Consider the following 25,150-nt stretch of genomic DNA (forward strand, 5'->3'; position numbering starts at 1 on the left):
ATTGAAGCACATCAACACATCTTTTCTCCAAGACGGGTTTATTTATTAGTTCAAAAGCAGACAGGTAATCTGGCACGAAGTCAAAGACAATAGTACAGACATGGAGCAATACTGCATAAACATTTCTCAGATGACACATGGCAGATTACAGCGGGAAGGCGCAGAAAAAGTACCAAATGTCCAATTTACCAAGGTCTGTATAAAAAGGTTTACGACTTTTTTTCGAACTGTGTGAAAATTCAAAGGAAATTTATTTTGTTCCTTGAAGGATTTGCAAGCATCTAGGCGTCTACAAGCGCTGTCCGAATTCGGGTGTTGTAGTCCACTTAGCACTCGGGTAGCACTGGTTGGTCCTGTAAGCATGTTTGATCACTGTGCCACCATTAGCGAGAAAATGTCTTGCCCCTGGAGAGAGGAAATTAGAATTAGCTAAACAATTCATAAGACTTTGAATGGTAAAGCAATTAACAAACATCTGCTGAAAATGATCTGTTAGGTTTGACCTTGACCAGAAAACAATGCACACACCTAAAATTTTATGCACTCTCTATCTACTTAGCTAGAGGGAATGTGTTATTGCGAATAACGTCATGGCTGTGTTTTTGTTGCAGACATAAACCAGAGGTTAGAACAGACTTCAGATCGCACGGTTGAAATGATAGAGAAGATTCCGTGTCGGAGCGAAACCAGTCACACTGGTGAAATACTGTGAAATACAATACGCAAACAGTAATGCTTTTCATTTGTGGCATGTGGAAAATGTTCCGCACTGAAAAGCAAATCCTTCATTACACTGCTCTGATACTGCTTGATCTCTCTAAAGTAAAACTTGTGACATGGGATTACTAAAACATGACAAGTATTAATGTGTCTAAAAATACTTACAGCTCCCAGCAGGACTTAGGAGTAATGTTATCACATTTCTTAGGCTTACTTTCATCAAAGAGTAGGATCAGCACTGCAGAGGAGAATAGCCAGTCTGGTTCGAGCTGACAGGAAAGCTACGGTAACTCAAATAACCACTCTTTACAACCGTGCTGAGCAGAAAAGCATCTCAGAATGCAAGAATCTGAGGCTACAGTGGGCACAGGAACACCCAAACTAGACAGCTGAAGACTAGGAAATCGTCGCCTAGCCTTTTATCCATCTCAGCTGTCCAGTTTCGGTGAAACTGTGTTTGAAGTGTTGTGTTCTACAAGATTCTTTTCTGTTCAGCATAGTTGTAAAGTGTGTTTTATTTGCATTACCGAAGGCTTCCTGTCAGCTCCAACCAGTCTGGCCATTCTACTCATCAACAATGCGTTTCTGCCACCTGGTGCCAACCACCATGCCACCCAGATCGCATTTTTCCCCATTCTGATGTTTGATGTGAACATTAACTGACCTAGTATCTGCGTGTTTTTTAACAGACTGTTGAAGGATTACTCTCAACCATCCTCCTTAAGCAAAGAGCTGCATTTCTGAGGCCTGTGTTAAACATTAACACATAGGAAATGTACGAATGGGAGAACTTCCTGCTACTCTGGACTTTGTGACCATAAAAGTAAAATCAGCAGACCTAAAATAAAACTGCTTCCTCATAGTCTGCTTGAAAACCATGAGTTACGTGCAAAAACATACCCTAAAATACGGATGAAGCAAAAAGTGAAAGAGAAAATGTTTATGCCAAGGCTGCACGTTTGATGACTTTGGCTGGAATTTACAGGAAGTCAGAGCCTTTACTGTCACGACCTCCATAATTGTGTGGTTTTAGCTCTGCCACCAAGCACGAACTGAAAATGCTGTACAGTATTGTCTGATCAACAGAGATCTCCTTTTATCTTAAAAAACGTAATTGTAGATTGATGTATACAAAAACAAACATAAGGTCACTATCTGTCAGTTTCAGTTTACTACATGTTTTTCTTTTATTTAACATTCCAATCAGTAGCTCAAAGCCTTAAGCACTGAGCCATGACCAATCTGATGCTTTTTGTTTCATTACACGGAATGTTGCGTTGTTTTCCTGATGCTACAGAGTTATACAGTGAGAAACAGGGTGGAGGGGTGTCTTCCAAATTCCTCCTTGCTAAGTCATACATGTGTTAGTTGGTGAATGTTTATATGGAACCTAAATCATCATTCATAATCTGTCAGCTGGACATGGCATGATACTACTTCTTTCACCAATACTGAAACCTTGAGTGTCAGCTGATAGTGATAGCCACCCGATATTGTTTTCTTTTATGGGGAAAAAAAAAAAAACCAAAGGGGGGGGGGGGGAGAAGAAAAAAAAAAAAAAAAAAAAAAAAAAAAAAAAAACAGCCTCCCACTGGACATGAGATGTTCTCCCTCTATTACAGCTTTTAAATCAAGACGCTTTTACTAATTAGCATTTTAATCGTTTTGGTTCTGACAAATTGTCCCAGTTTTCCTCTCTTTTATATTTCTTCCTTTACTGTCATTTATACCTATTTTTATGCTCTTTACCCGTTTCTATGCGATCTTAACTACACACAGCACTTCAGTCAGCTTCAGTTGTTTTAAATGTGCTTTATAAATACATTCCTTACTTACTTTAACTGAAGCACTTCATATTACACTCTTTCACACAGATTCACTGACACTGTATATGATAACGTATAAAGCAGAAATATAATAAAATCAGTACTTTCAACAAAAAACAAAAAAAAAAACAAAAAAAAAAAAGGAAATTCTCTTTATATGTAAACATTTCCAGTTACAAGAACACACTTCATTTTCCAAATCCAATTTGGTACAGGATCAGATATCCAATATGTTTTCTCTGATATCTGAACCAACTTTTTTTTTTTTTTTGCTGGTATCGGCATCTCTAATTTCCACCAATATATAGGACCCTTTTTTTTTTTCTTTCCTAGAGAAACCAACTTACTACGACTTACTCCAGCTCCTCCTGCGGAATCCACAGGCATTCCCAGATATTTGGAAAAAACTGTGCTAATTCCTCCACTAAATGGTTGACCAACACTGAGGTGTCCTCACAGTTGGTTGTGCCAGTGCTAGGTGACATGGAAGTCATGACCACACACACAAATCACACCATCTGACTCCGCTCAAGGTACCCTCAAGACCATCCTGTATCGTCAAACTCCTAAACCTTATCAGTTCTTTTGGTTAGTTTGGGTGGAATGATGCAGATCGACTAAAATTTAGACGTCTGCCTTACAGCCCATATCGCTTTCACCACTACGGGGCAAGCACGTCAACCCATTACTCTCGCTCAGATACTCACGAGATCGTCTTCATCTCTTTCTTTTCGGCATCGGGGCGAGCACGGTTCAGAACCTTCAGGAAGTCGGAGGTCTTGGCTCTCATGCGGGTGTGGATGTAAGCCTAAAACAGGCAGAGCACAGTAGTTAATGCTACATGCAAATGGTTGTGTTTTCATCAGCCACTGTTGTTATTCTTAAAAATGACATCATCAAAAGAGTGCCTGCCAATCACCGACACGGCATCAGGGACTGGAACACGTCCAAACAATATTCCAAACAATTCGTTTTCACTATCCTCTCGTCTCCTCAAACAGCAATGTTAGCTCCTATGATTTATTTTTGTTCTACTGAGTCCTAAAACAGATCAGCAAGCCCATGTGACCTCGCTGAAGAACCGCATATGGCTTGCAGGAGATATTTATGGAAAAGATTTAAGATTTTAATCTGATTAAATCTGGTATAAGTGGGGAATTGTGTACATTTCATTGCGTCGTCCGTGTGTGTGTGTGTGTGTGTATGAAAAGAAGAACTCACCTTGGAGCACTTGATGTGATAGTGCAGGTAATCACGGAAGGTGTGGATGAGATTGATGGTGTTGTCTCTGGCGTTGGCGTTGGTATGACGAGGGAACAGGACTATAGGAAAGAAAAAAAAAGTTGAATTGAACTCCAGTGTAATATAAAGCACATAACAGGACATAATTCATTATACAGTCTGCCTCCACATTCATGGGTTTAACATTCGCGGCTTTGATTATTCGCGAGTTTTGCCATCAATAATTAAATAGGAATTTTTTTTGAAGACGTTTTGCAAAGTTTAGTAAGTCATGAAATGCATAAAATATATGTAATTAATTAATCTATTTATCATTTACTACCATAAATATGTACACAAATGTATGATAAAAAGTGGAATTCTGTAAAAACTTTCAATGTACTAAAGAACTGTGGACTGTGCACTGTGTTTGGGGATGCCACGCTCTTCGTCTCAGTGCCAGTCAGCCTCACTCAGCTGTTTTATCTCCCAGTGTGTGGTGTATCACGCATTTCTCTCAACTTTTTGCATCTTTAAAGTGAAGTAAAATATTGACTGTAATCATGGGTTATAATCGTTAATAACTGTACTGCTATAGAAATACTGTATGTGTATTGCAGCACATACTATACATGTACTGTATTGCCTCTTTCTCTCTCTCTCTGTGTTAGACTACATTGTTGATCATTTTATAAATCTTATTGTTTTAGTACAGTGTATTGTTCTACTTTTTTTGTGTGTTAAATATGGGGCCTAGAGATATTTGCGGGGGTTGGGGGCGCAGGACCCCCGCAAATGTAGAGGGCAGACTGTGGTGATTCGTACAATAATACTACATTATGAACTGTAATTGTGTTTAATGCTTTTTAAATACAATATGATTAATATTCTACTATATACTGTTAAATACAAAAGTCTGCACACCCCAGAGCAAAATAAACAGGATAAATCAGGGCCGTTTTATGTGTAAAAACATGCAAATTAAATCTCAAAACCTGCAAAAAACCTGAAAGCTGATTTACTAACAGGCTCTACAGAGGATCGAGTTCCTCTCAAATAAAATACAACGTTTATTTACCGTCTGTTTAGCGTGTTTGTCTTAATAAATATGCAACGTGTGCCGTTTCTACCAATTCAAATGACTGAAATGCAATATAATGCAGCCTGAAACTAACTTTGGGAACTCATTTGCGTGCACAAATTAATACGCCTGTAATATTAGTTGCAGTTGTATTAGTTGCAGTTGTATTAGTTGCCCCACTTGTATCACACCTCCAGCACAATCTTCCAAACATATCTGTTCCATCTCTGCCAGATGACATCTGGGGACTGAGAGGATCATGGGAAAACTTCTGTCCAAAATAATTTTCTGTTAATTTTGCCTTTTGGATCATTATATTGTTACAGAATACACCTGCATTTCATTTTTGTCTAGTTGGAATGATATTTTTTTTTTGTAGATTAATTATAAAGTAGAGCTACATTTCCTTTCTTTTGTCATTCAGAAACTATGGGGGGTGTAAACTTTCGCACTCAACCGCATTGCATAGAATATAAGACCTACATAATAGCAACATATAATGGTAGAGCAATACTCCTTATTATACAGCACTGTTTTTCTTTTTCTTTTCTTTTTTAAATAATAATAAAATTTTACTTACTGCACATTGTGGTCAAACTTATTTTCCACAGTGCCAATATTTTATTTGTTTTATACCACAGTGCTGCTGAAGTTTTATGTTAAAACAGTTTTATGTTAACGTGGTCTTTCTAATATGTTATGTTTCTATAGTAACAGCTAATTCTCAGGAACTTGGATGATGGACATTCTACATAATCGAAGTCTAATAATAAATGGGTTTGGAAAAAACAAAGAATAATCGTTAACATGGTGAAGTTTTCTGCAAAGAAATGTTTATTTAACGTTTATGAAAGGAGGCTCCAGTCTCAGCTACCTGAAGCTAACTAAGTTTTCCATGTGAAGGACAGAGGACATTGTGCTTTCTTATTGGTTTCTCAGTAACATGAAAAGCTACGTTTTTATTATTATTATTATTATTATTATTATTATTATTATTATTATTAATAACTTCAAGAGAGAAAAAGAGGAGCTGGTGTGGGAATGACTGCTTATAGCAATTGTATAGTAAATAATAACAAGAGCAAGCTTTTTTTCCCTGCAGCGTTTCCACAACATTAAAATGCAACTATAAAAATTAAAAAAAAGAAAAAAAAAGAAAAAAAAGGAAAAAAAAAGTACAATGTCTTGTTCTTTAATAAGTACAGAAATGAGTGTTGGGGTATAAGAGGAATTAAACACTTCAGGATGTGTTGTTACAGGAAAATAATCAACTCTGTGGTGGTGATAGTAACTCCGCTTCGGATCTGTCCACATCGCACCACCCCACTGTTGATTATTTTCCTAAAGCAGAGTGCCTCAGTGTGTTTTATTCCTTACTCATCAATGATATTCAGTACTGCTGATAGTTCTCAGTAGTTGTATTGTTAATATTCATGTCTCTTTAAGACCTCATTCGATTTAAGCTGACACTATTTACAGGCCTACATTTTTTTTTTTTTTTTTTTTTTTTTTTAAGTTATTAAGATGAAACTGACGTCTGCAAATCAGAAAAAATAACCAGAATCATGTGCAGTTTTTTGCGAGTCAATATGCAGGTAAAAAGTTTTTTGCGAGTCAATATGCAGGTAAAAATTTTTTTTGCAAGTCAAAATGCAGGTAAAATATGCACATTCGGGTGTGGAGAAGCTTGTGATGATATGGAGCGTATTGCTTAAAGGTGGCAGACCTGAACGCAATATTTACAGTGTCAATAAACGGCGAGTGCTTCCGGACCGAGCCTGCTAAAATCAACACTGAGTCATGTCCTAACTGACGAGCTGTGGGCTTCGCAAGGTGTGTTGCTGCTCTCATTAAAAGCATGGGGACACTTCAGGGGGGAAATGGATGTTGACAGCACACACACACACACACACGCACAAAATGTGCAAAGTGCACCACCTTTCTACACATCACTGTTCTACACCTTTGCCAACAATCAGGTCCAAAAGGTCCAGGAGTGGGGAGGTTGGGGGGAGTGTCCAAGGAGGGGTGTTGCAGCATGAACAAATATAAAATACAGCGTTCTACCACCTTTGTTTTCCACCATTTTTTCACCAAACTCCACTATTCCTATTTGTACAGCTTTTCACTCATCTAGAAGATGTAGAATTTTTGATCAATCAATGACCAAAAAAAAAAAAAAAAAAAGATGCTCTCAGACACACCAGGCTCTGATGTGATGGCAAATGAAATGCTGCTACGTTTTTTTTGGGGGGGGGGAAACCCCACTTCTTTCCTGAGTTTAAAATAAAAGACTGGTGCTTTTAAGACCGTTGTGGTGACATTAAATACATCCCCAAACATTACTCTTACCCAAGCACCCTTGAGAACTTACTTAAAATCTTAATTAATTAACATACTGTATAATAGGCAACTATCAAACTAGCTACCTATAGTATTTAGCTATTTAAGTTTAACTACTGTTTATTAGCAAGCTAGATATCTTTAACAAACAGTTACCCAATTAATGAATTACTTACGGGAAACTTTTTGATCATTTCAAATCAAGCATAAAGTTATGACGCTGTGTAATATGTAAAAAATAAATAAATAAATAAATAAAATAAAAATAAAAATAAAAAATGTTCAAAAAATTTTAACAAATTGATCTTCTGTAATGTAACATTTTTCCGAGTGAAACATCATATTTGTTAGGGCGGGACTTTGGTTTAATCCATCAGTATTTGATTGGCTTATGAAAACTCGGCATCTTGACACGTTTTTGCTGCTTTTTTATTAGATTATAAATTTTAAAGTTGTTTTCGAGGATCCCAGTGATGCTGCTAAACCTCAGAGGCCGTTTTCAGGGTGTTAAAAGTTGCTGCACTTTACTAGCACATTACAAACAAAAGTAATCTTGTTTTTTTAAGTCTCAGGTTCCCAGAGTTTTAGTGTTTTCCATTTTCCCAAAACACCTGATTCAGCTAATCCGCTAATTAGCAGCCCTTCCTCATTTGAGGTGTGTGTGTGTGTGTTAGAGCAATAAACTGTGCACGACAGGGGGGTACTCCAGGACCAGGGTTGGGAACCTGTGTTGTTAGAACAGTAAAATCATGTCAAATCTGACCAAGGACATGATAAAACTGCCTGCTAGAGAACATCCAGGACACTTGTGAAGTCCCATAATGCATCACAACACGGAGCGTCCAAATGCTGTACCCTGTTTGGTGTGGCCTGTGTGATAAATAAAGTGTGTGGTTTGGAAGACATGAAGCATGACTTGATGCGTGAAATATGACGGTGCTTGTTTGACCCATATAGTAAACAAATGATGTGGTTTGGAGTTCGTCCACAAATAAAATCACAACTGTGTGTTTTGTCAAGGTCTATGATAAACCGTTTCTATCCTGATGGGCGTGGTATCTTCTAGGAAGACTCCGCCCCATGTACAAGGCTCACTGAATAGACTGATGAGGATGAAAATGATGTAAATGTAAATGCTATGGCCTTTACACTCATTAGATATCAATCTGTGGGAGATTTTGGAGTGATGTGTTAGACAGCGCTCTCTACCACCATCATCATCATCACCATCATCATCATCATCATCAAAACAGCAGCTGAGGGAATATCTTTTTGAAGAACGGTGTCCATCCTTCCAGTATAGATATAGTTCGAGAGATGATGACAAAGCACACTGAAGCTATTCTGTCAGCTTACTAAGACACAATGTTGTTTTTTTTGTTTGTTTTTTTTTTTTATTCGCCACCAGACTGTATGAGGAGTTTGTGGGTGGAGCTCTAATGTTAAACACAGCGTGAGAGAGTGTACTGTGTGTGTTAAAAGTATATATACCGAAGGTGATGTAGCCGATGTTGTCTCCCACTGCAGCGTCCGTGTCCTTCAGCTCCAGAGGAGGCTCTCGGTGGTTGAACAGCACTTGAGGAGCTGTGTGACTCGCACGCCGGCCCTCCTTAAACTCCTGCGGGAACAAAATCAGCACACCTATTAGCTTTGCTATATCCATGCGCTCACTCATCACACACAAAAGAAGAAATACTCCATTTCTCAGGGGAGTGATTAAGACTTTGGGCTTCTAATCGGAAGGTTGTGAGTTTAAATCCCAGGACTAACAAGATGCCTCTGTTGGGTGTAAATCGTAAGAGTGTAAAGCGTCAGCCACGAATATGTGTAAAATGTAAAATCCTCCTGATGACATGGGGTTTGCTTTATGTTTTTATATATATATATATATATATATATATATATATAGTGAGAGATAGATAGATTGAATAGACAGACAGATAGATACGAAAGAAAAGCATCAAACAAAATGCTTACACAAACAGGAAAACATAATAACTTAATATCTAAAAAAAAAAAAAACAGAGTTTTCAGGTGTATCCCGGAGCGAAAAAATCATGAACGCTACTGTAAGATCTGGGTATCGTAAAGAAACCTGGAATCTACAGTGAGGTTTAAAAAAAAAATTCAATCAATTTAAAAAAACAAATAAATAAAATAAATAAATAAAAAAACCCGCAGATGTTGGCACTTCTGCATACATTTTATTTTTTTAATAAAACCGTTACTGCTGCAATGATATTACTGAAGTCTTTTGAGGTGAGTGTGTGTTAAATATTGCAATGTTTCACTGATAATAAACTGGCAGCTATAAGCTTCCCTTGCTCTACTCCCTCTACTAGCTCCAGTGCAAAACTTCACCAAAAAAAAAAAAAATAAATAAAATAAAAAAAAAAAAAAAAAAAAAACATCCTGGCTGATGGACTACATCTGAGACAAGGAAACACTGAGTATTTTAGAGCTACACCGAAAAACAAACATGTCTCTCTTTAAAAAGGGGAAGTGCGCTGATCTCACACACACGCTCACATCTGAAAAGGCACGCATGGATTCAGAAGCTTTCGCAACATTCCATAGTGGAAAAGTTGTGTATTTACACTAACGTAAGGGCAGACGAGTGAGGACATGCAGCAGCAAGCCACAGGTAGCGCACACACACTCCAAAACAGCACAGCAGTCTGTGGCTTAACCTGATACAACACACACAGATATGAGCTTTGTTTTGTCCATCCTGATAATCTCCATGGATACAAACTGGATGGATACATCTGGATAAGGGATGTGAATTGGGACATGTCCAAAGTATACTGATGGTCTTTATGTGGCCTATATAGTGAACAAAGTGTGTGATTTCAGACACGCCCATGATGGCATGCAATTTTGGACATGTCTATGATGGGATTTGTGATGGTATTTATGTGGCCTATAAAGTGAACAGGGTGTGCGATTTGGGACATGACTATGGTGGGCCTTTTTGATAGTGTTATGTCACTTATATAGTGAACAGGGTGTGTGATTTGAGACGCATCCACAGTTGACTGATAATGGTCAGACCTTTACGATGGTGCTTATGTTGCCTATATAATTAATTGCGTATGTGATATGGGACACTTCCATTAAGGGCATTTTATGTGACCTATGTTGTGAATAGGGTGTGTGATTTGGGACATGTCCACAGTCGACTGACAATAGTGAGACATCGTTGATGGTCTTTATGTGACAAAGAAAGTGAATAGAGTGTGTCATTTGGGACACGTTAATAGTGGACATTTGTGATAGAGTTAATGCAGCCTTTACAGAGATTAGCATGTGTGAATTGGGACACGTCCACACTGGACGTTCTTTAAGGTGTTTATGTGGCCTATGTATTGAACTGTATTGTACTGAGTGTATAATTTGAAAGATATCCACAGTGTATATTTATGGTATTTAGGTGGCCTATGTAGTAAACAGAGTGTGGGATTTGGGACAGAGCCACAGTATATGTTGGTGACTGTCTTACTGTGGCCCATTTAGTGAATAGAGTTTGTGATTTGGGACACATCCATGATCAATGTTTTTGATGGCATTTATTCCCCATTTATAGTGAATAGCATGTGTGATTTGGCACATGTCCACAATGTACGTTTGTGACGGTGTTTATGTGGCCTACACTGTATAGTGAATAGTGTGTGTGATTTGGCACATGTCCAGTGTACATTTCTCATGGTGTTTATGAGCCCTATATAGTGAACAGGGTGTATAAGTTGGGACACGTCCACATTGGATGTTTTTTGATAGTGTCTTTTGTGTCCTATATATGCACAGGATGTGCGGTTTGGGACGTGTCTATGGTGGATGTTTTCAAGGGTGTTCATGTGCCCTATATAGGGAATACTGTGTGTGTGTGTGTGTGTGTGTGTGTGTGTGAGATTTGGGTCACATCCACAAAGTTTGTTTGTGAAGGTCATTATGCGGCCTATTTAGTAAATAGGGTGTGTGATTTGGGACACTCTGACAATGGCTAGTGAGAAATTTTTTTTAATGCTTATGTGGTCCTATGCAGTGAATAGGACGTGTGATTTGGGACACGCCCACAGTGGACTGGCAATGATGAGATATTTGTTTTTGATTATGGTGAGACGTTTATGTGTTAATGCAGTCTCTATAGTGAATGTGTGGTTTGAGACACGTCCACAGTGAGTGATAATAGTGAGACAGCTGTGCTGGTGTTTTAGCTGAAAATCTCCCAGCATACACACCTGCATGAACACTTTTCCAATGATGACATCGTCGTCATCCTTGAAGACCGTGCTGAACACGACGGTAACACGATCCTTCTTCGCCTCCACGTACCTGAAACCAGAGAGGACGGAGAAATGCTGAGGAGACAGAACCACGGCAAGGACGGAATTCTTCCTCGTCTGGGAAAATCCATGAACTATGAAGTAAGTGTCCGATCTTATCTCCAGCACAAACAATACACTGTGGTTACTTTTTCGACTTTATACTCATACATGCAGATCTGTCAGGTCACCTACATGGACTCGTCGTCTCTGTAATGGACGACGGCTCTCTGCTCGCCCTCGCGACCCTCCTCCTGGAACTTGAAGTATTTTTCAAACACAGATGCAAAGCAGTTTCTCTTGAGCATGCCCGCCTGGTGGACCACCTCCTCCTTATTGGCTGGCAGCGCATCCAGGTCAAAGAGCAAAGACACGTTGTAGCCTGTGGAGGGAAAAAAAAAAGAAAAGTAAATATTCCACAAAAATCGCAGAAGGATTTCACACTAAGCTGAAAACTGTAAACCAAAAACCTTGATGGTTTAATGACGTAAAATATTCGATTTTATCCCATATAGCCAGTTTAGGAAAAAAAAAACCTAGTTTATATATTTAAAAGATCTTAGCTTACCATCTTCTGCTGGCACCAGGAAGTTTCCATAGACCCTCTTGAGCAGCTGAAATCAAACACAGTGATATGTTTAATAGATTTCACAGCAATTTTGATCATAATATTCATCATAACCAGTACTGACGATCCTGCAATAATCCTCTGATTTTAAACAATCCTAGAGCAGAGCTGTGTGATAATCACTCATACGTATTATTTCCTAAAATCTGATGTCACTGATAGTTGTTTTGCAGCTGTATTGCTAAAGCCGGCTTTACATTGTACGTTTTTTCAGCTTGATTTTGCTGTTGCAGGCACAATCGCACAACGTATAGGATAATCTTTGGTCGTGAGCAGAGATCAGTGGTATTAGAACGTATAAAGTGTCTCACGGGACAGCTCAAAACTCACGGGACAGCTACAAATACAGTAATAGCGATGATGAGATGTAAACAAAACATGGGATTTAACAGAAAAGCGGTTTGTTGAACGTTTCATCACAATTATATCACGACAGGAGAAAAAGGGACGTGGTATGGGGGGGAAAAAGAGAGAGGATGAATTACAGCTACATTATAGCTACCATGTATGTAGTTAGCTAATCAGCAAGCAAATGCTCTGTTCATCGAGTTTATTTAGTATTATGACAACACGAAACTATTTCCTGATTTTCAGTCGAAGAGCTACAAACCTGTGCTACGTCGCTGCACACTCAGTACGGCACAACGCAGTCATTTTCTTTAATCGTACGTATAGGATCTTCGTCATGTAATCTGACGTGAAGAATATGCTACGGCTTTATAGAATTCTGCCAAGATATTGCTGAAATGATCTCATACGGTGTGACGAGTAATAATCGTAAATAAAGACCGCTGGAAAAATTGCACGAAAAAAAAAAACGGTTTGACTGTCGCTCTCTCAGAAATAGCTAAAGCCGGTATAACTGACATCGTAATAAAGTCTTCGCTGAATTCTTTAACAGACTTGGGCGTGACATGGGTTCTCCATGTCAGATTATATGATGAAGATCCTTTAAAAAAAATTGCGTAAAACGTTCTGCTTACGTCATCAATCAGTGTGGTCTGGAAATCAGCTCATGTGGAAAATAACACGTAAGCAGTATCTTTACGCAACAATAACTTTACGCAAGTCTGAGGTACGTTTTTTGAGTTTGAAGTTAAGGATATTTTTTTCTGTGCAATAGCATGTTCGGTTTACATTGCGCCATTGCCACTACTGTATTTGTAGCCGTCCCTCGAATCCTGTACCGTCCTCCTACTGGTGGATTTTAGTCAAGCGTTGTATCACTGCTTACATTCTGAGATTTTAATTAAAAAAAAAAAAAATCAGACACTGCCAGAACTTTGTCGTCAGCTGTCTTTGGTCACAAATGCATCCCAAGACTGACGATCTCAACTTACGAAAAACAAGAATTATTTACAATGTGCAATTTTATTATGCGACAACAAAATCAGGACAAAAATCATACCGTTTAAAACAGCCTGCTGCTATTCAATTCATCTTGTCAAAACATCTTGTTTTGTGTTGTGGTAATTTTGTAGCATTGTGCATCTCTCAACAACTGTACTTATGATTAAAAAAAAAAACAGAAAGGACGCCAAACAAAGGGAAACGAAATAATTTGCAACATATGTGAAATTCATAATGAACATTTCATACAGCATTTCTGTACAAAATACATACATACTGTATGAAATAAATACATACAGCGTTTCAAACAAAACAATTTCTTCAAACTGCGAGATTTCTTCAAAAGCAAATATTCTGCACCAACAGCTTTATGAAAATTTTATCTCAAACAGTTAAACGAAAATCCAGCAACATTTTAATGCATTTTCATGTAGCTTTATGCACATCGAGTCTATATTATAGCTAGTGTTAAAAAAGTAGCGGTGACACCCCACCATTTTTTCAGAAAAGTATATTTCTATTTATTGCAATAGCAATATTTTATCAGCATATCACCCATCAGTGTACTTATGTTAATACTAATGTAAATCTGGTTAAATCTACAACTGTGTTCCATATCTGCACTACTACATTTAATTTAACTTATTGTATTTTATATTTTGTGTGTGTGTGCGTGTTGTATCTTGCTACTGACCATGCTGCTGTAACACAGGAATTTCCCTCATGGGATCAATAAAGTCTATCTATCTATCTATCTATCTATCTATCTATCAATCAGAGCTGTATGCTATTGTTTCTCTTAGCGTCAATCGCGACTCCTTGTGATTTAGAACGAGTGTTCTGTACGAGGCCGGGACGTCGTGCAGGAGCTCCCATTATGCTGCTGTTTCCTCCGAATTTGCATTCAGTTTGCACGCGCCATGGCTGCCATCCTTTTGTTATGAAGCGCACTGAAGCGTGGTTTGAATATTGGTTTGCATCGTCTGGGAGCAGCGCACCACATCCTTCGTGATAAGGAAAAACCCAGAACAACCCCGCTCTATAATTTTTAATTCTAATTCAGGACACACCGCCAGATGCTCACACAGGCCTAATTTCCTTCAACTGCGTGTCATCGGAGCTAGTACACAACTGAAATGTGTGACTTCCTCTATCAGAGGTGAGTCAGACACACTTCCTGTTGCAAACCTACTTGATGCTTTTAAAGTCCTGAATGTGATCATCCTCTCAAAGAGCTCAAACGGGGACGTGAAAAAATAAAAACAGCGCTGCTTTAACCTGTGACTGCACTGAAAACATTTACTTAGAGATCGTCTGATTGATAATCACTTCCAGATTAGAAACGTTGAATACACAAAGGAGAGCACTAAGACTAGAAGAAAAAAAAGTGATAACATGGACTAAAAAATAAATAAAGTAAGGACAATTGAACATGGTGACGGTAAGCATTTTTTTTCTAAAAAGAAACAAATAAATTTAAAAAAACCAGCCTTACAGTGTACTCCAGTCTCTCCGTCACTGTACTTGTGTTTGTTTAATTACACCATCTTGTCACTCCTAACAATCTGAATGGCAAAAGACCTATTTTCTTCTCCTAAGTGGAGTTTGGTTTTAATTTTAAACTATTACCATTCCCCGTTTGTACGAACTGCAGACTATTTTACTGTTATTCAACCTTTAATTACTCACACACATAAAAATACTACTTTTCCTAAGTAACGTTGCTAATGCTGACGTTCAGAGTAAACCCAGGAACCCACTATCATCATCGTTTTCTAGTTCAGGGAGTGAAGCATTAACCACTAACCCCATTCTTGCTTTCGGGCACACTCAGTCTCATTATACACACTGCATATCTATACCTACCATGTAGCTACAGCCATATTATCAGCCAAACCTACTAAATAGGTGCATAATTACTGCTTATAGCCCATAGGCTAGGCACGAAATGTCAGCCTGCCTCTATGTCAGTGTAAGAAATCCACCACAGGACCACCGCTGAACAGGTATTAAGGATTTTAAGCAATGATGGCTGTAGGGACAACTGCAGTGACCAGAACTAAATCTGCATTTGCACAGTAGCCACTAAGCCACAGCTCTAACGCTATGGGCAGAACGGAGTGTCTGATAGTTTTAGTTTTCTATCTCAGATGAAGAGTTTGCACTGTCGTATGATGGCATTTATTATGATATCGAAGTTGACTTACTGTTATCGCTTTGGGTCTCTAGAGTCATTGTGAACAGAGTCTCACATATCTTCAGAAAAATAGATTCAATTCTAAGCATTTTTGACCACATTGCTCTCATGAAAGGTATACTGTTGTTATCTAGTGTCAATATAATTCTATGTTTATAATGTGTGCTAAATTAAAGTTAACTCATCTATCCCTCACATTCTTGTGAGTCCATAAAGAAAAAAAAACGGTGTTTTGGACCGAAAGTTTGTGGACACCTCAACATCACACCCATGTGCTGGATGAATCCCCACAGACATGCTCCAAACAAACTGTATATACAACGTCAAATAAAGTGAAAAAACGCTAATGTAAGTAATCATTTGAAAGCTACAACAACGTTAAGAAGCTACTTACACTTGTAGATGCTGTCTGAGAGTTCATCTGCCATTTTTTTTTCAAACTGAGAGGCTTCTCTCTCTCTTTTTTTTTTTGGCTAATGTCGACGCAATACCGATTCTATACACACTACCATGTCAAAAACACGTTGCGTCTCAGATCACATACTATTGCCTAATACTTAAATATAAATTACTTACTAGGTATTAATCGAAAAGACGGTTATATGTAATGAATATTTATGTGAGTTTGTAAATGAGAGGTGCTTAAAGGAAAAGAGGTGCTGCGTCATTTTCATGTCATTAAGAGCTACAGTTCTGAGATGGAGACAGAAGTGCAGAGGTCCTGCTCTATTTACTGTCCTATATTTATTCATATTTCTCAATGTGAACACGACAGACATTAACAATAGCTATACTCAAGCATCATCTATAATTTAACAGCTCTGTGTTAGGCCTGGATTCTCCCACACCTGTGAGTCACTTTTTAATAAGAGCGCCACGTGCTAAATGAACACGTGTGACTGTAATCGGAAGCTCGTACCTCGTCAGCCCCGTGCTCCTGCAGCTCTTTGTAGAACTTCAGCGAGATGCTGATCATCACCTTGGTCTTGTCGCCGCTGGGGTTTGAGATGTGGTACAGCACGCCATCAAAATCTAAAAACACAGCACAAATTAATAATAATAATAATAATAATAATAATAATAATAACACTGTAGTTTATCTGAAGCTTGCATAATAAAAAAAGTTTGAAAGGATTTTTTTTTGGGTGACAAAAATTATATCAATATTTTCTTTGAAAAACTTACATTTGGAAATAAACCTTTGATAATACTTTTATTTAATTTCTACAAAAGGTGAATTAGCACTGAAAAGGAAAAAAAACTAAATTTGTTTTTTACATTTTTAATTAAATTATTTTATTTCAATACGAAATTTTTTTTTTTATAATTTCAAAATAGTAGAAATTTTTAAAAGCAAATCAGCTGCTTCCATAAATTGTAATTGTTATTTTAAAAATGAATAAATAACGTTCTAAAAAGATATTGCAAGTATCACAAAAGTATACTGTGACAAAATGTACCACAATATTGATATTATTATTATGATCATGTTGCCCAGCCTTAATGCATCACTGAAAATAAGAATATTTTTTACCACTGATTAAAATGAAGTGGAAAAAAAAAAAAAACTCGGACATTACTAGAGCTTACGTAACACAGCATGTGAATACCACGGAGTTAAACCTCACACACTGATGAGGTCATATATTGGGCAAAAACTCATTATTATTTGTAGGACTGGGAATCAAAGCCAGATTTTATGCTATAAAAATATTTGTGGTCAGATATACCTGACATTAATTGGAATGATTTCCGCCACTCCACTCCTTAAAAACTACAAATCTAAGGTTGTTTTCACACGTGTTTTCTTTCTGTACTCCGAGTCCCAAATGATTGGTGAAGTGTGAACACCGATTTTGACCCAGGAGCGCTCTAGATGTCTGATCTCCGATCCTCTTGAAAACAGTGGTCTAGGGTTCGCTTCAGCCGAATCATGGCGCGATCTACGTCAGGTGTGTCGCGTCTAACTGCACTCAGTGCCACACATTGAGTAATGCTGTCTCTACTTTGGTGATTCTGGGGAAAGGGTTGTCATGGTTACTGATATATAAAACCAGACTTTCATAGGACTGGAGCAACGTTAGTGTTATTAGTTCACGTTTGTGGTGCGAGTGCTTGCACTGAGAGCATCACGAAAAATCCCTGTTTACGGGCTCTGTGTTTGCAAGTATTCCTGCATGATGACATGCCAAGCGTCCAAAAAGCGCTGCAATCCACCACATCACTGCTGGTAACACAGGAAAACAATAAAACGGATGAAGTTACAGCATACTAGGTTGCAAACCTGAGCGCACAAACGTGCACAGACTCACATGAACTAAAATATCTCTCAACAACAGTAAAGTCTGATTAATTCAGTCCATTATGTCTACAAATTTAATTGATTACATTCACGTCCATTTCGCTACAATGTGCAACTATCCAAAAATTGGATCAAATCATGAGAAATGCGCATTTAGCTAGCGAGGTTTCAGACATCTTCAGGCAGACTGACTGTTTCTACTTCTGCTTTTGTTAAACTCGCTCCTTACGTAACATGCTCTCTGCAGTCAGACGCTGAAGCGAGGTTAGAAAACAGTCTAAATAAAATCGTTCCCACATCGTTTCGGTAAAACAGATTTACGTTTTCTTGAAGAAGAAATGTCAAAGTGTACTGGTGGCAGAAAAATACAATTTTTGAATTTAGCCAAAGTGTCATCCAATGGGGTTTCCCAGATTGCCATGCGTATTACCCTTTTATTAGACACTGTGTTTTGGCCATTTGAGCAAAATAAATAAATAAATAAATAAATAAAAAATAAAAAAAGCGAAATGAATGTTGGTACTTCCTTATTAGTTCATTCCCTCTTCTTTAATATGCGCATTATCCTGGTCAGGGTCACGGTGGATCTGAATCTGTAGTTACTATGCATGTTTTTAAGGATGAGAGAATTAAAACTTTACTGAGGGTATGTTATTTACTCTGTAATAATAAATCGTGCGTCATAGAGCGTTTTGAGTCTTGGTCCGAATACTAGAGTCTGCACCTAGGACTGATCCTGAGCTCATTTAGGTACGAGGCTCATAATCGCAGCTTTGGGTTCATGTTGAAGAATTCATTACGAACCGTGGATTAGGTGTGCAAATCCACTTCTGTGCACTCAGATTTGTAAAATGGTAGACGCTAGGTTCATCTGTATGGTGTTTTTTATTTTTAATCAAGAGAGTGGATAGCTCCTACACCTGATGCAGACCGTGATGTGGTTCAGTTGCCTCTTTTCAATAGGTCCAGGGATCGGATGAAACCTCTGAACCTCCCGGGCTCTAAAACAGTGTTCACACTTCACCAAATGTATCGAACTCTTAGCTCAAACGGTTCTGAGAGTCTGGAAAAATACCACTTTACTGAGGGTATGTTATACTGCTATACTGACACGGACACTGTCACTGTCACACAGATGCGCTATAATTCTTCTGCAGATGTAACAATATCTTATACTCAATTCTTTATTCATCTTTTCTCTCTTTTGAATCTGAGAAGCTGTGACGACACTCTTGTGTTTCAAATACGGGTTTTTGATCATGTCATCTACTGTCTGCATCACACTCTTGCGTTTTCTCACACACACACACACACACACACACACACACACACACACACAGACACACGTGCTGTAATTCTTCTACAGATGTAGAAATATTTTATACTCTTTATTCACCGTGAGAAGGTGTGACAACACTCGTGTTTCAAATATGGGTTTTTGATCATTGTGCCATCTACTGTCTGCATCACACTCTCATGTTTTTACACACACACACACACACACACACACACTTACCAGCAAATGTAACTTCTACTGCTTCAGGCTTGTTCCTGTCACAAGAGAGTAAAGGAGAAAGGTTAAAGGGAAAGTGTAAAATCATACAATTTTTTTTTTAATGATAACGGACTTCAGAGTTTATTAAACAGCCAGTAAATTGTGGGTGGAAAAAACTTATAAATATGAGAAAATGCTGGACTCTCTGATCAGGTTGATTTGAGAACTGTCTGGGTGTGGCCTAATATTCTAATGAGTAAGCTTGATTGACGACTCTCAAGTAGACAGATAAATAGGTAGGTAGTAGTTGTGCTCAAGCATATTAATGAAGCAATGCACAATTATTAATGAATTTATGAATCTACACGAATTGCTTGGTTCAATTCATTTTAAATTGATTTTAATATAGATATAAAGCTTGTGTTCTTTAAATTCTCTGAAACACTATTCTACATTTTAGGGGCCGTTGCTGTCACTCGATAGTTTGCACATCTTTAAAGAGACTATTCTATGAAGAGTTTGGAAAAAGGTTATAGGAAGGACAAGTTGCCAAATTTCTAACAGAAGCTTACTTAAGCTTTTCCCAAGGTGTATGTGTGGTCACATCGGACACAAATAAAATCCGTCTGGCAAAAAAAAAAAAAAAAGCAACCTCCACTTGAACTTTGCTTCACACCGAGTTCATCGAGATGAACTCGAACCCTGTGAATTCCCCAATTTTGGAAGCGTGGGCCAACAGAAAAAAAATGCGCATATTTGGGGTCATGTCTTTCTGTGAAACCCAGCAGGGACAAAGGGCTTACTTTTACCATTTCAGTACACCCTGTTTTATACAACAGTGATATTTATACATACTTGTTCTAGCACATTTCAGTGGGAGCCAAGTAAAGAATAACACACAATGAATCATGGTGTTGTGGGAAAATCAGAAATCAGAAACACTTTATTGGCTAGGAGTTGTGCTCCAAGGAATTGGGTTTGGTTTGGTGCCAGTGTGTAACATTAAAAATACAACAGTGTCAGTGTGTGCAAACTGCAATGCAAAAACTTTGAGGTGGTTCAACAAGAGTTGCTATGGACTGGGCGGTTGAGTAACTGGATAGCGCCTGGAAAGAAACTGTGTAGGTGGTATGTAGTTTGGGAGATGATAGACCTCTGTGATGGCAGCTTGATAAAGAGGTTGTTGCTTGGTTGCTTGGTTTCACTGCCTTTCACTGCCTGCCTCTTTACCCTGATGGTGTATAGGTCCTTGATTTTGTCCAGTTCACAGCCAATGATCTTCTCAGCCGACTGGACCACTCACTGCAGTCAGGTCTTGCAGATGGAAGAGTCCGAGGGGATTCACACTTTCTATGACGGCTGAGTAAAATCTTTTCAGGACCGGTTGAGATACACTGAGCTTCCCGAGATGTCGAAGAGTCTTTGCTGTGCTTTCTGGAGGATGGTGGTTATGTTGTTGGCTCATGTCAGTGAGTTGGTGATGGTGGTCCCTAAGAAGACTGAACCTTGGGCACAGCTAAGCCATTGATTGTCTGGGGTTGGCAGGCAGCGGGATGCTAGTGGAGGTCAACCAGCATTTCAACCGTCTTGGCAGCATTAAGCACAAGGTTGTTATGGGCACACCATGCTGTAGGATGGGCAGCTTTACTTCTGTAGGTAGTCTCACCATTGTTGGAGATGACACCCACTACAGTTGTGTCATCTGCAAACTGATGATTTTGATGGAGCTCTCTGTTGTGGTGCAAAGGAGAACAGGAGTGCTGAAAGAACACAGCCCTACAGTACTCCTGTGTTTTTCATCATGCAGTCTGACTGATGGGGAAAAAAAATTAGTGATAGACCAACAGGATTTAGAGGGTGTGTTAAGCTGGATGAGTCTGCTGTGGAGTAGCTCAGGAACAACATATGCTGAAGGCAGAGCTAAAGTCCACAAACAAGATCACTGAATAGGTGTTAGGGGAGTCCAGGCACTGTAGGATGTAGTGAAGGCACAGGTTCACTGCGTCCTCAACAGAGGGATTTGCCCTGTACGCAAACTTCAGAGGGTCAAGGAGCGGGATTTCAGGTGGGCCAGTATCAGCCACTCAAAGGACTTCTCAATGACTGATGTTAGAGCAACTGGTCTATAATCCTTCAGTCCTGTTCGCTTGTCTTTTTGTGGATGGGCACGATGTTGGATACTTTGAACCCTGAGTTCAGTGCGGACCCTGCATAACTGAAAATGTGGGTGAATACAGGACCTACTTCCTGTGGAGGGAGGGTGGATAGGATATGACTCTTTTGTCTTTGGTGTGAAGTTGGAGGGGAGAGGAAGGAGGCTGGAAAGTGTCAATGGGGAAGCCTTCTTACTGCTGGAGCATGCATCGATGGGGGAGATGTTGTTGATGTGCAGGTAGAATAGGTGTGAACAGGTCGTCAATGGTCAAAACGGCAGTAAAACTGGTTCAGCTGGTTGGCCAGATTGGGGGAGGCAGGTGCTTGGGGGCTCATCTGTTTGAAGTTGCAAAGTGTCTGCAAGGAGCCCCAGACAGGACTGCACTGTTTTCTGCAAAGTTGCTTTCCAGCCTGTCCTTATATCTGGCCTATGCTGCTTTCAGTGCACATTCTTCCATGTGGCAAGACCTGGTAGCCTGGTCTTTATTCAGTCTGAGCACTTTCAGTTCTTTAGTGAACCATGGCTTGTCATTATTGTACTTCACAATTGTGTTTTTAAAAAGGCAAATGTCTTCACAGAAGGACAGTTACATCCGTCCAAGCTACCAAGAGGCACCTGAGAATAAGTGACAGAATGCCTTTTTATGGTGGTGTAGAAATAGTCAAAGGTCTTTTCCTCTTGAGTGGAGCAGCTGATCAGCTGCTGGTATTTCGGTTGATCATGTCTCATGTTACTGTGAACAATCCTCCCCAGAATGGTGTGATGGCCCACGAATGGCACATCACTCTTTTTAACTATTTATAGTTATGATTAATGTTGCAAGACAAGCTAGTTCCTGTTATCACTTATGTCATAACTGCTATAAACAGGAGCTACTTCACTAGCTTCTCTTTTTTCTCTCTCTCTTGAAGTTAATAAGACAAAAAACACAGCTATAGAGAAACCGGAAAGTGCACACTCCTCTTTCATGAAGACGCTTCCATGGTGGAAACTTAGTGCTGAAACTGGAGACTCCTTCCATAAATGTTAAATAAGCATCTCTTAACAAAAACTGTCACCGTTTTTCTTTGTTAAATTACAGAACGTTTTCTCGGAGCATCCACCAAACAAATCCCTGCATAAGTCATTACTACAGAAATGATAACGAATTAGAACGAGTGCGTTGCCATTAACTTGTCATTAATGTTACAGCCGGAGCTACTGCCAGCCGGAGCTACTTCCAGAGCTGCTGTTGTAGAAAATGACGAATTTGAGAATTTTACAGTGGTGGCATATAACAAGCAACAACAGACTAGCAAAATGAACCTGCTAATAATATTCTATTTAACAAGTTAACAAGCTAGCGGCAGCAAAGATTAGTCAACATAGCATCTCAACTAGCTAGCTGGCTAAGGCTAGCTGTTCACTGAACCAGTACTTTCCCTCCATAAACACTTCCCACCAGGAGGACCGTCTTTAATCACCTGATTCTGCTCCATCATGGTGAAGAAAAATGTCAAGTGAACATCCAGTGTGATTGTGGCTTTAGCCAGCAGACACCGTAAAGTCATCAGTGATTCAGACCTTCACTCAGATGACTCATGACAGACGTGACTACGCAAGCATTTACAGACGGATGACTGCAGCTCGCCTTCTGATTGGTCAGAGCTCACTGGCTTTCACTTCAAATCAACTCATCAAACGGGTTTCAGAAAAGAGAACGCAAAAGCACCACCTTTAAACATTTATCTGTAATGTACAGTTTTGTTTACAGTTTGAAGAGTTGTGAGTTTTATATTTGATCTATTTTCTCTTTTAAATTTTTGTTGAAATGTATTGTTTGGAAAACTAAAATGTTTTTGTACTGACTCAATAATGCAGAAGTCATAAAATACACATCTAATGCAAACTTTGCATTAAAAAAATGAGGGTGCCTAAGACTTTTGCACAGTACTCTCTCTCTCTCTCTATCTATCTATAGCTGCCTGTCTATTGATCCATCCATCCGTCTATCTGTATCTATGTCCCTCTTTCTCTCTCTTCTTTAGCTGCCTGTCTGTCTGTCTCTATCTATCTATCTATCTATCTATCTCTCTTTCTTTCTTTCTTTGTCGGTCTACATACAGTAAAGTATAAATAAAATAATGAATTCTTTGTTAAATTTACCTCACACAGCCTGAGCATGAATATCTGCTAAAAGGTCCACACAAGGCCAGATAAATATGTAATAAATATGTAAAGAAATAATAAGAGCACTACATGATAGACGATGGTCTTGTAGCGTTTACTGTCTGCATCTTCATGCAAAAGTTCATCACAGACAACATATGATGATGATGACGCTTATCACAAGCAGCTTCTTTGGTACATGACACTACTTTGTGTGTGTGTGTGTGTGTGTGTGTGTGTGTGTGTTTTAAGATCCTGAATCCAGACCAGTTTTAGCTTCAGGACTTGGAGTGTATGATGTGGTGATACAGGAGCTGTTCCTAGCTGAGTAATACAAGCTTCCTGTCTAGAAAAAAAAAAAGAAAGAAAACGAAATGGACACCAGCATGGAGTGGGAAGGAGTCCAGATCAACAGAACGATCACAAGCGTGTCTGTTTTCTGAAATCATAGGACGAAGCAGTCAGCACAGGTTGAGCTGTTGAGAGTGGGGAAGTGAGAAACTGCTGAAAATCACTGAGCTGTCAGGGGCGGGAGGCGAAAGCAATGCAAAAAAAAACTCCTTATATGGCAAAAGCTCTGTTTGGAGACTGATTGGTGGAGTCACCTTAAGCAGCGAAGGAGCAAACACTTCACATTAACAGCACTTTGGTGAAAGATTTTACACACAACACAAAGAAATGGTCTATGTGATATGGAAATCAATGCTCAATGCACACAATACTATATTATTTACTCATTATAGTGTCAGGGGTTTGACAGATTTCATCTGCAGGTCACCTGAATCTGGGTGGCAACTAACTAAAGCATTATTACTGGAGCAGTAAACAAATCTTTACACTCCCTGCACTTTCAAGGTGTACAGATTCCAGCTATAATGCTGACTCTTATAATGCATGCAGCACACCCCTTTAACCAGCTACTGTTCTCATTATTATCATTCATTATTTATTTATTTATTTACATTTTACACTTCATATATCATTAAGACAAGCTGGCAGGATTATGTCATGGATCTACCAGGTCAAATTATTCGCTATAAAACGCGCTTATAGTATCATTTGTGTCTATATCAAGGCGTGTCGTTTTCAAATGTATCAAACGTACTAGCTTGTTAGCATTAGCTCCGTGGAAACTCACCCATTGGCCGCGCTTTCGAATTTAAGCGATAGCGTCTCCTCTATGATCCGATTGTTTATTTCCAACAGAATCATGGTGATTGGTAATGAGTGTTAAAGTGCTAGTTGAAATTAAAAAGATAGCTAGAATAAAAAATATACTATAACAAGCCTCCTAAAGATGCTACAATATCTCTGCGCTGCGCTTCCTGTCTCCACTTCCGCATTCAAGCTCAGGCCCCA

At 38.8% G+C, this 25,150-nt stretch overlaps 1 protein-coding gene across 1 annotated transcript; it reads right to left on the reverse strand.

Annotated features, from left to right (window-relative positions):
* Positions 1-21: 21 nt before the first annotated feature.
* arpc2 (actin related protein 2/3 complex, subunit 2) lies at positions 22-25,150 on the reverse strand. Its single transcript, XM_026913019.3, has 10 exons — positions 24,930-25,150; positions 19,510-19,544; positions 16,611-16,723; positions 12,085-12,130; positions 11,712-11,898; positions 11,433-11,526; positions 8,683-8,809; positions 3,768-3,868; positions 3,254-3,354; positions 22-405 (listed from the first exon to the last, which is right to left on the reverse strand). The coding sequence occupies exons 1-10, from the start codon at positions 25,001-25,003 to the stop codon at positions 384-386; spliced, it is 900 nt and encodes a 299-aa protein (XP_026768820.1). The 5' UTR covers positions 25,004-25,150; the 3' UTR covers positions 22-383.

The sequence above is a fragment of the Pangasianodon hypophthalmus genome, chromosome 5 (genome assembly GCF_027358585.1).
Source record: "Pangasianodon hypophthalmus isolate fPanHyp1 chromosome 5, fPanHyp1.pri, whole genome shotgun sequence".
Classification (NCBI taxonomy): Eukaryota; Metazoa; Chordata; class Actinopteri; order Siluriformes; family Pangasiidae; genus Pangasianodon; species Pangasianodon hypophthalmus.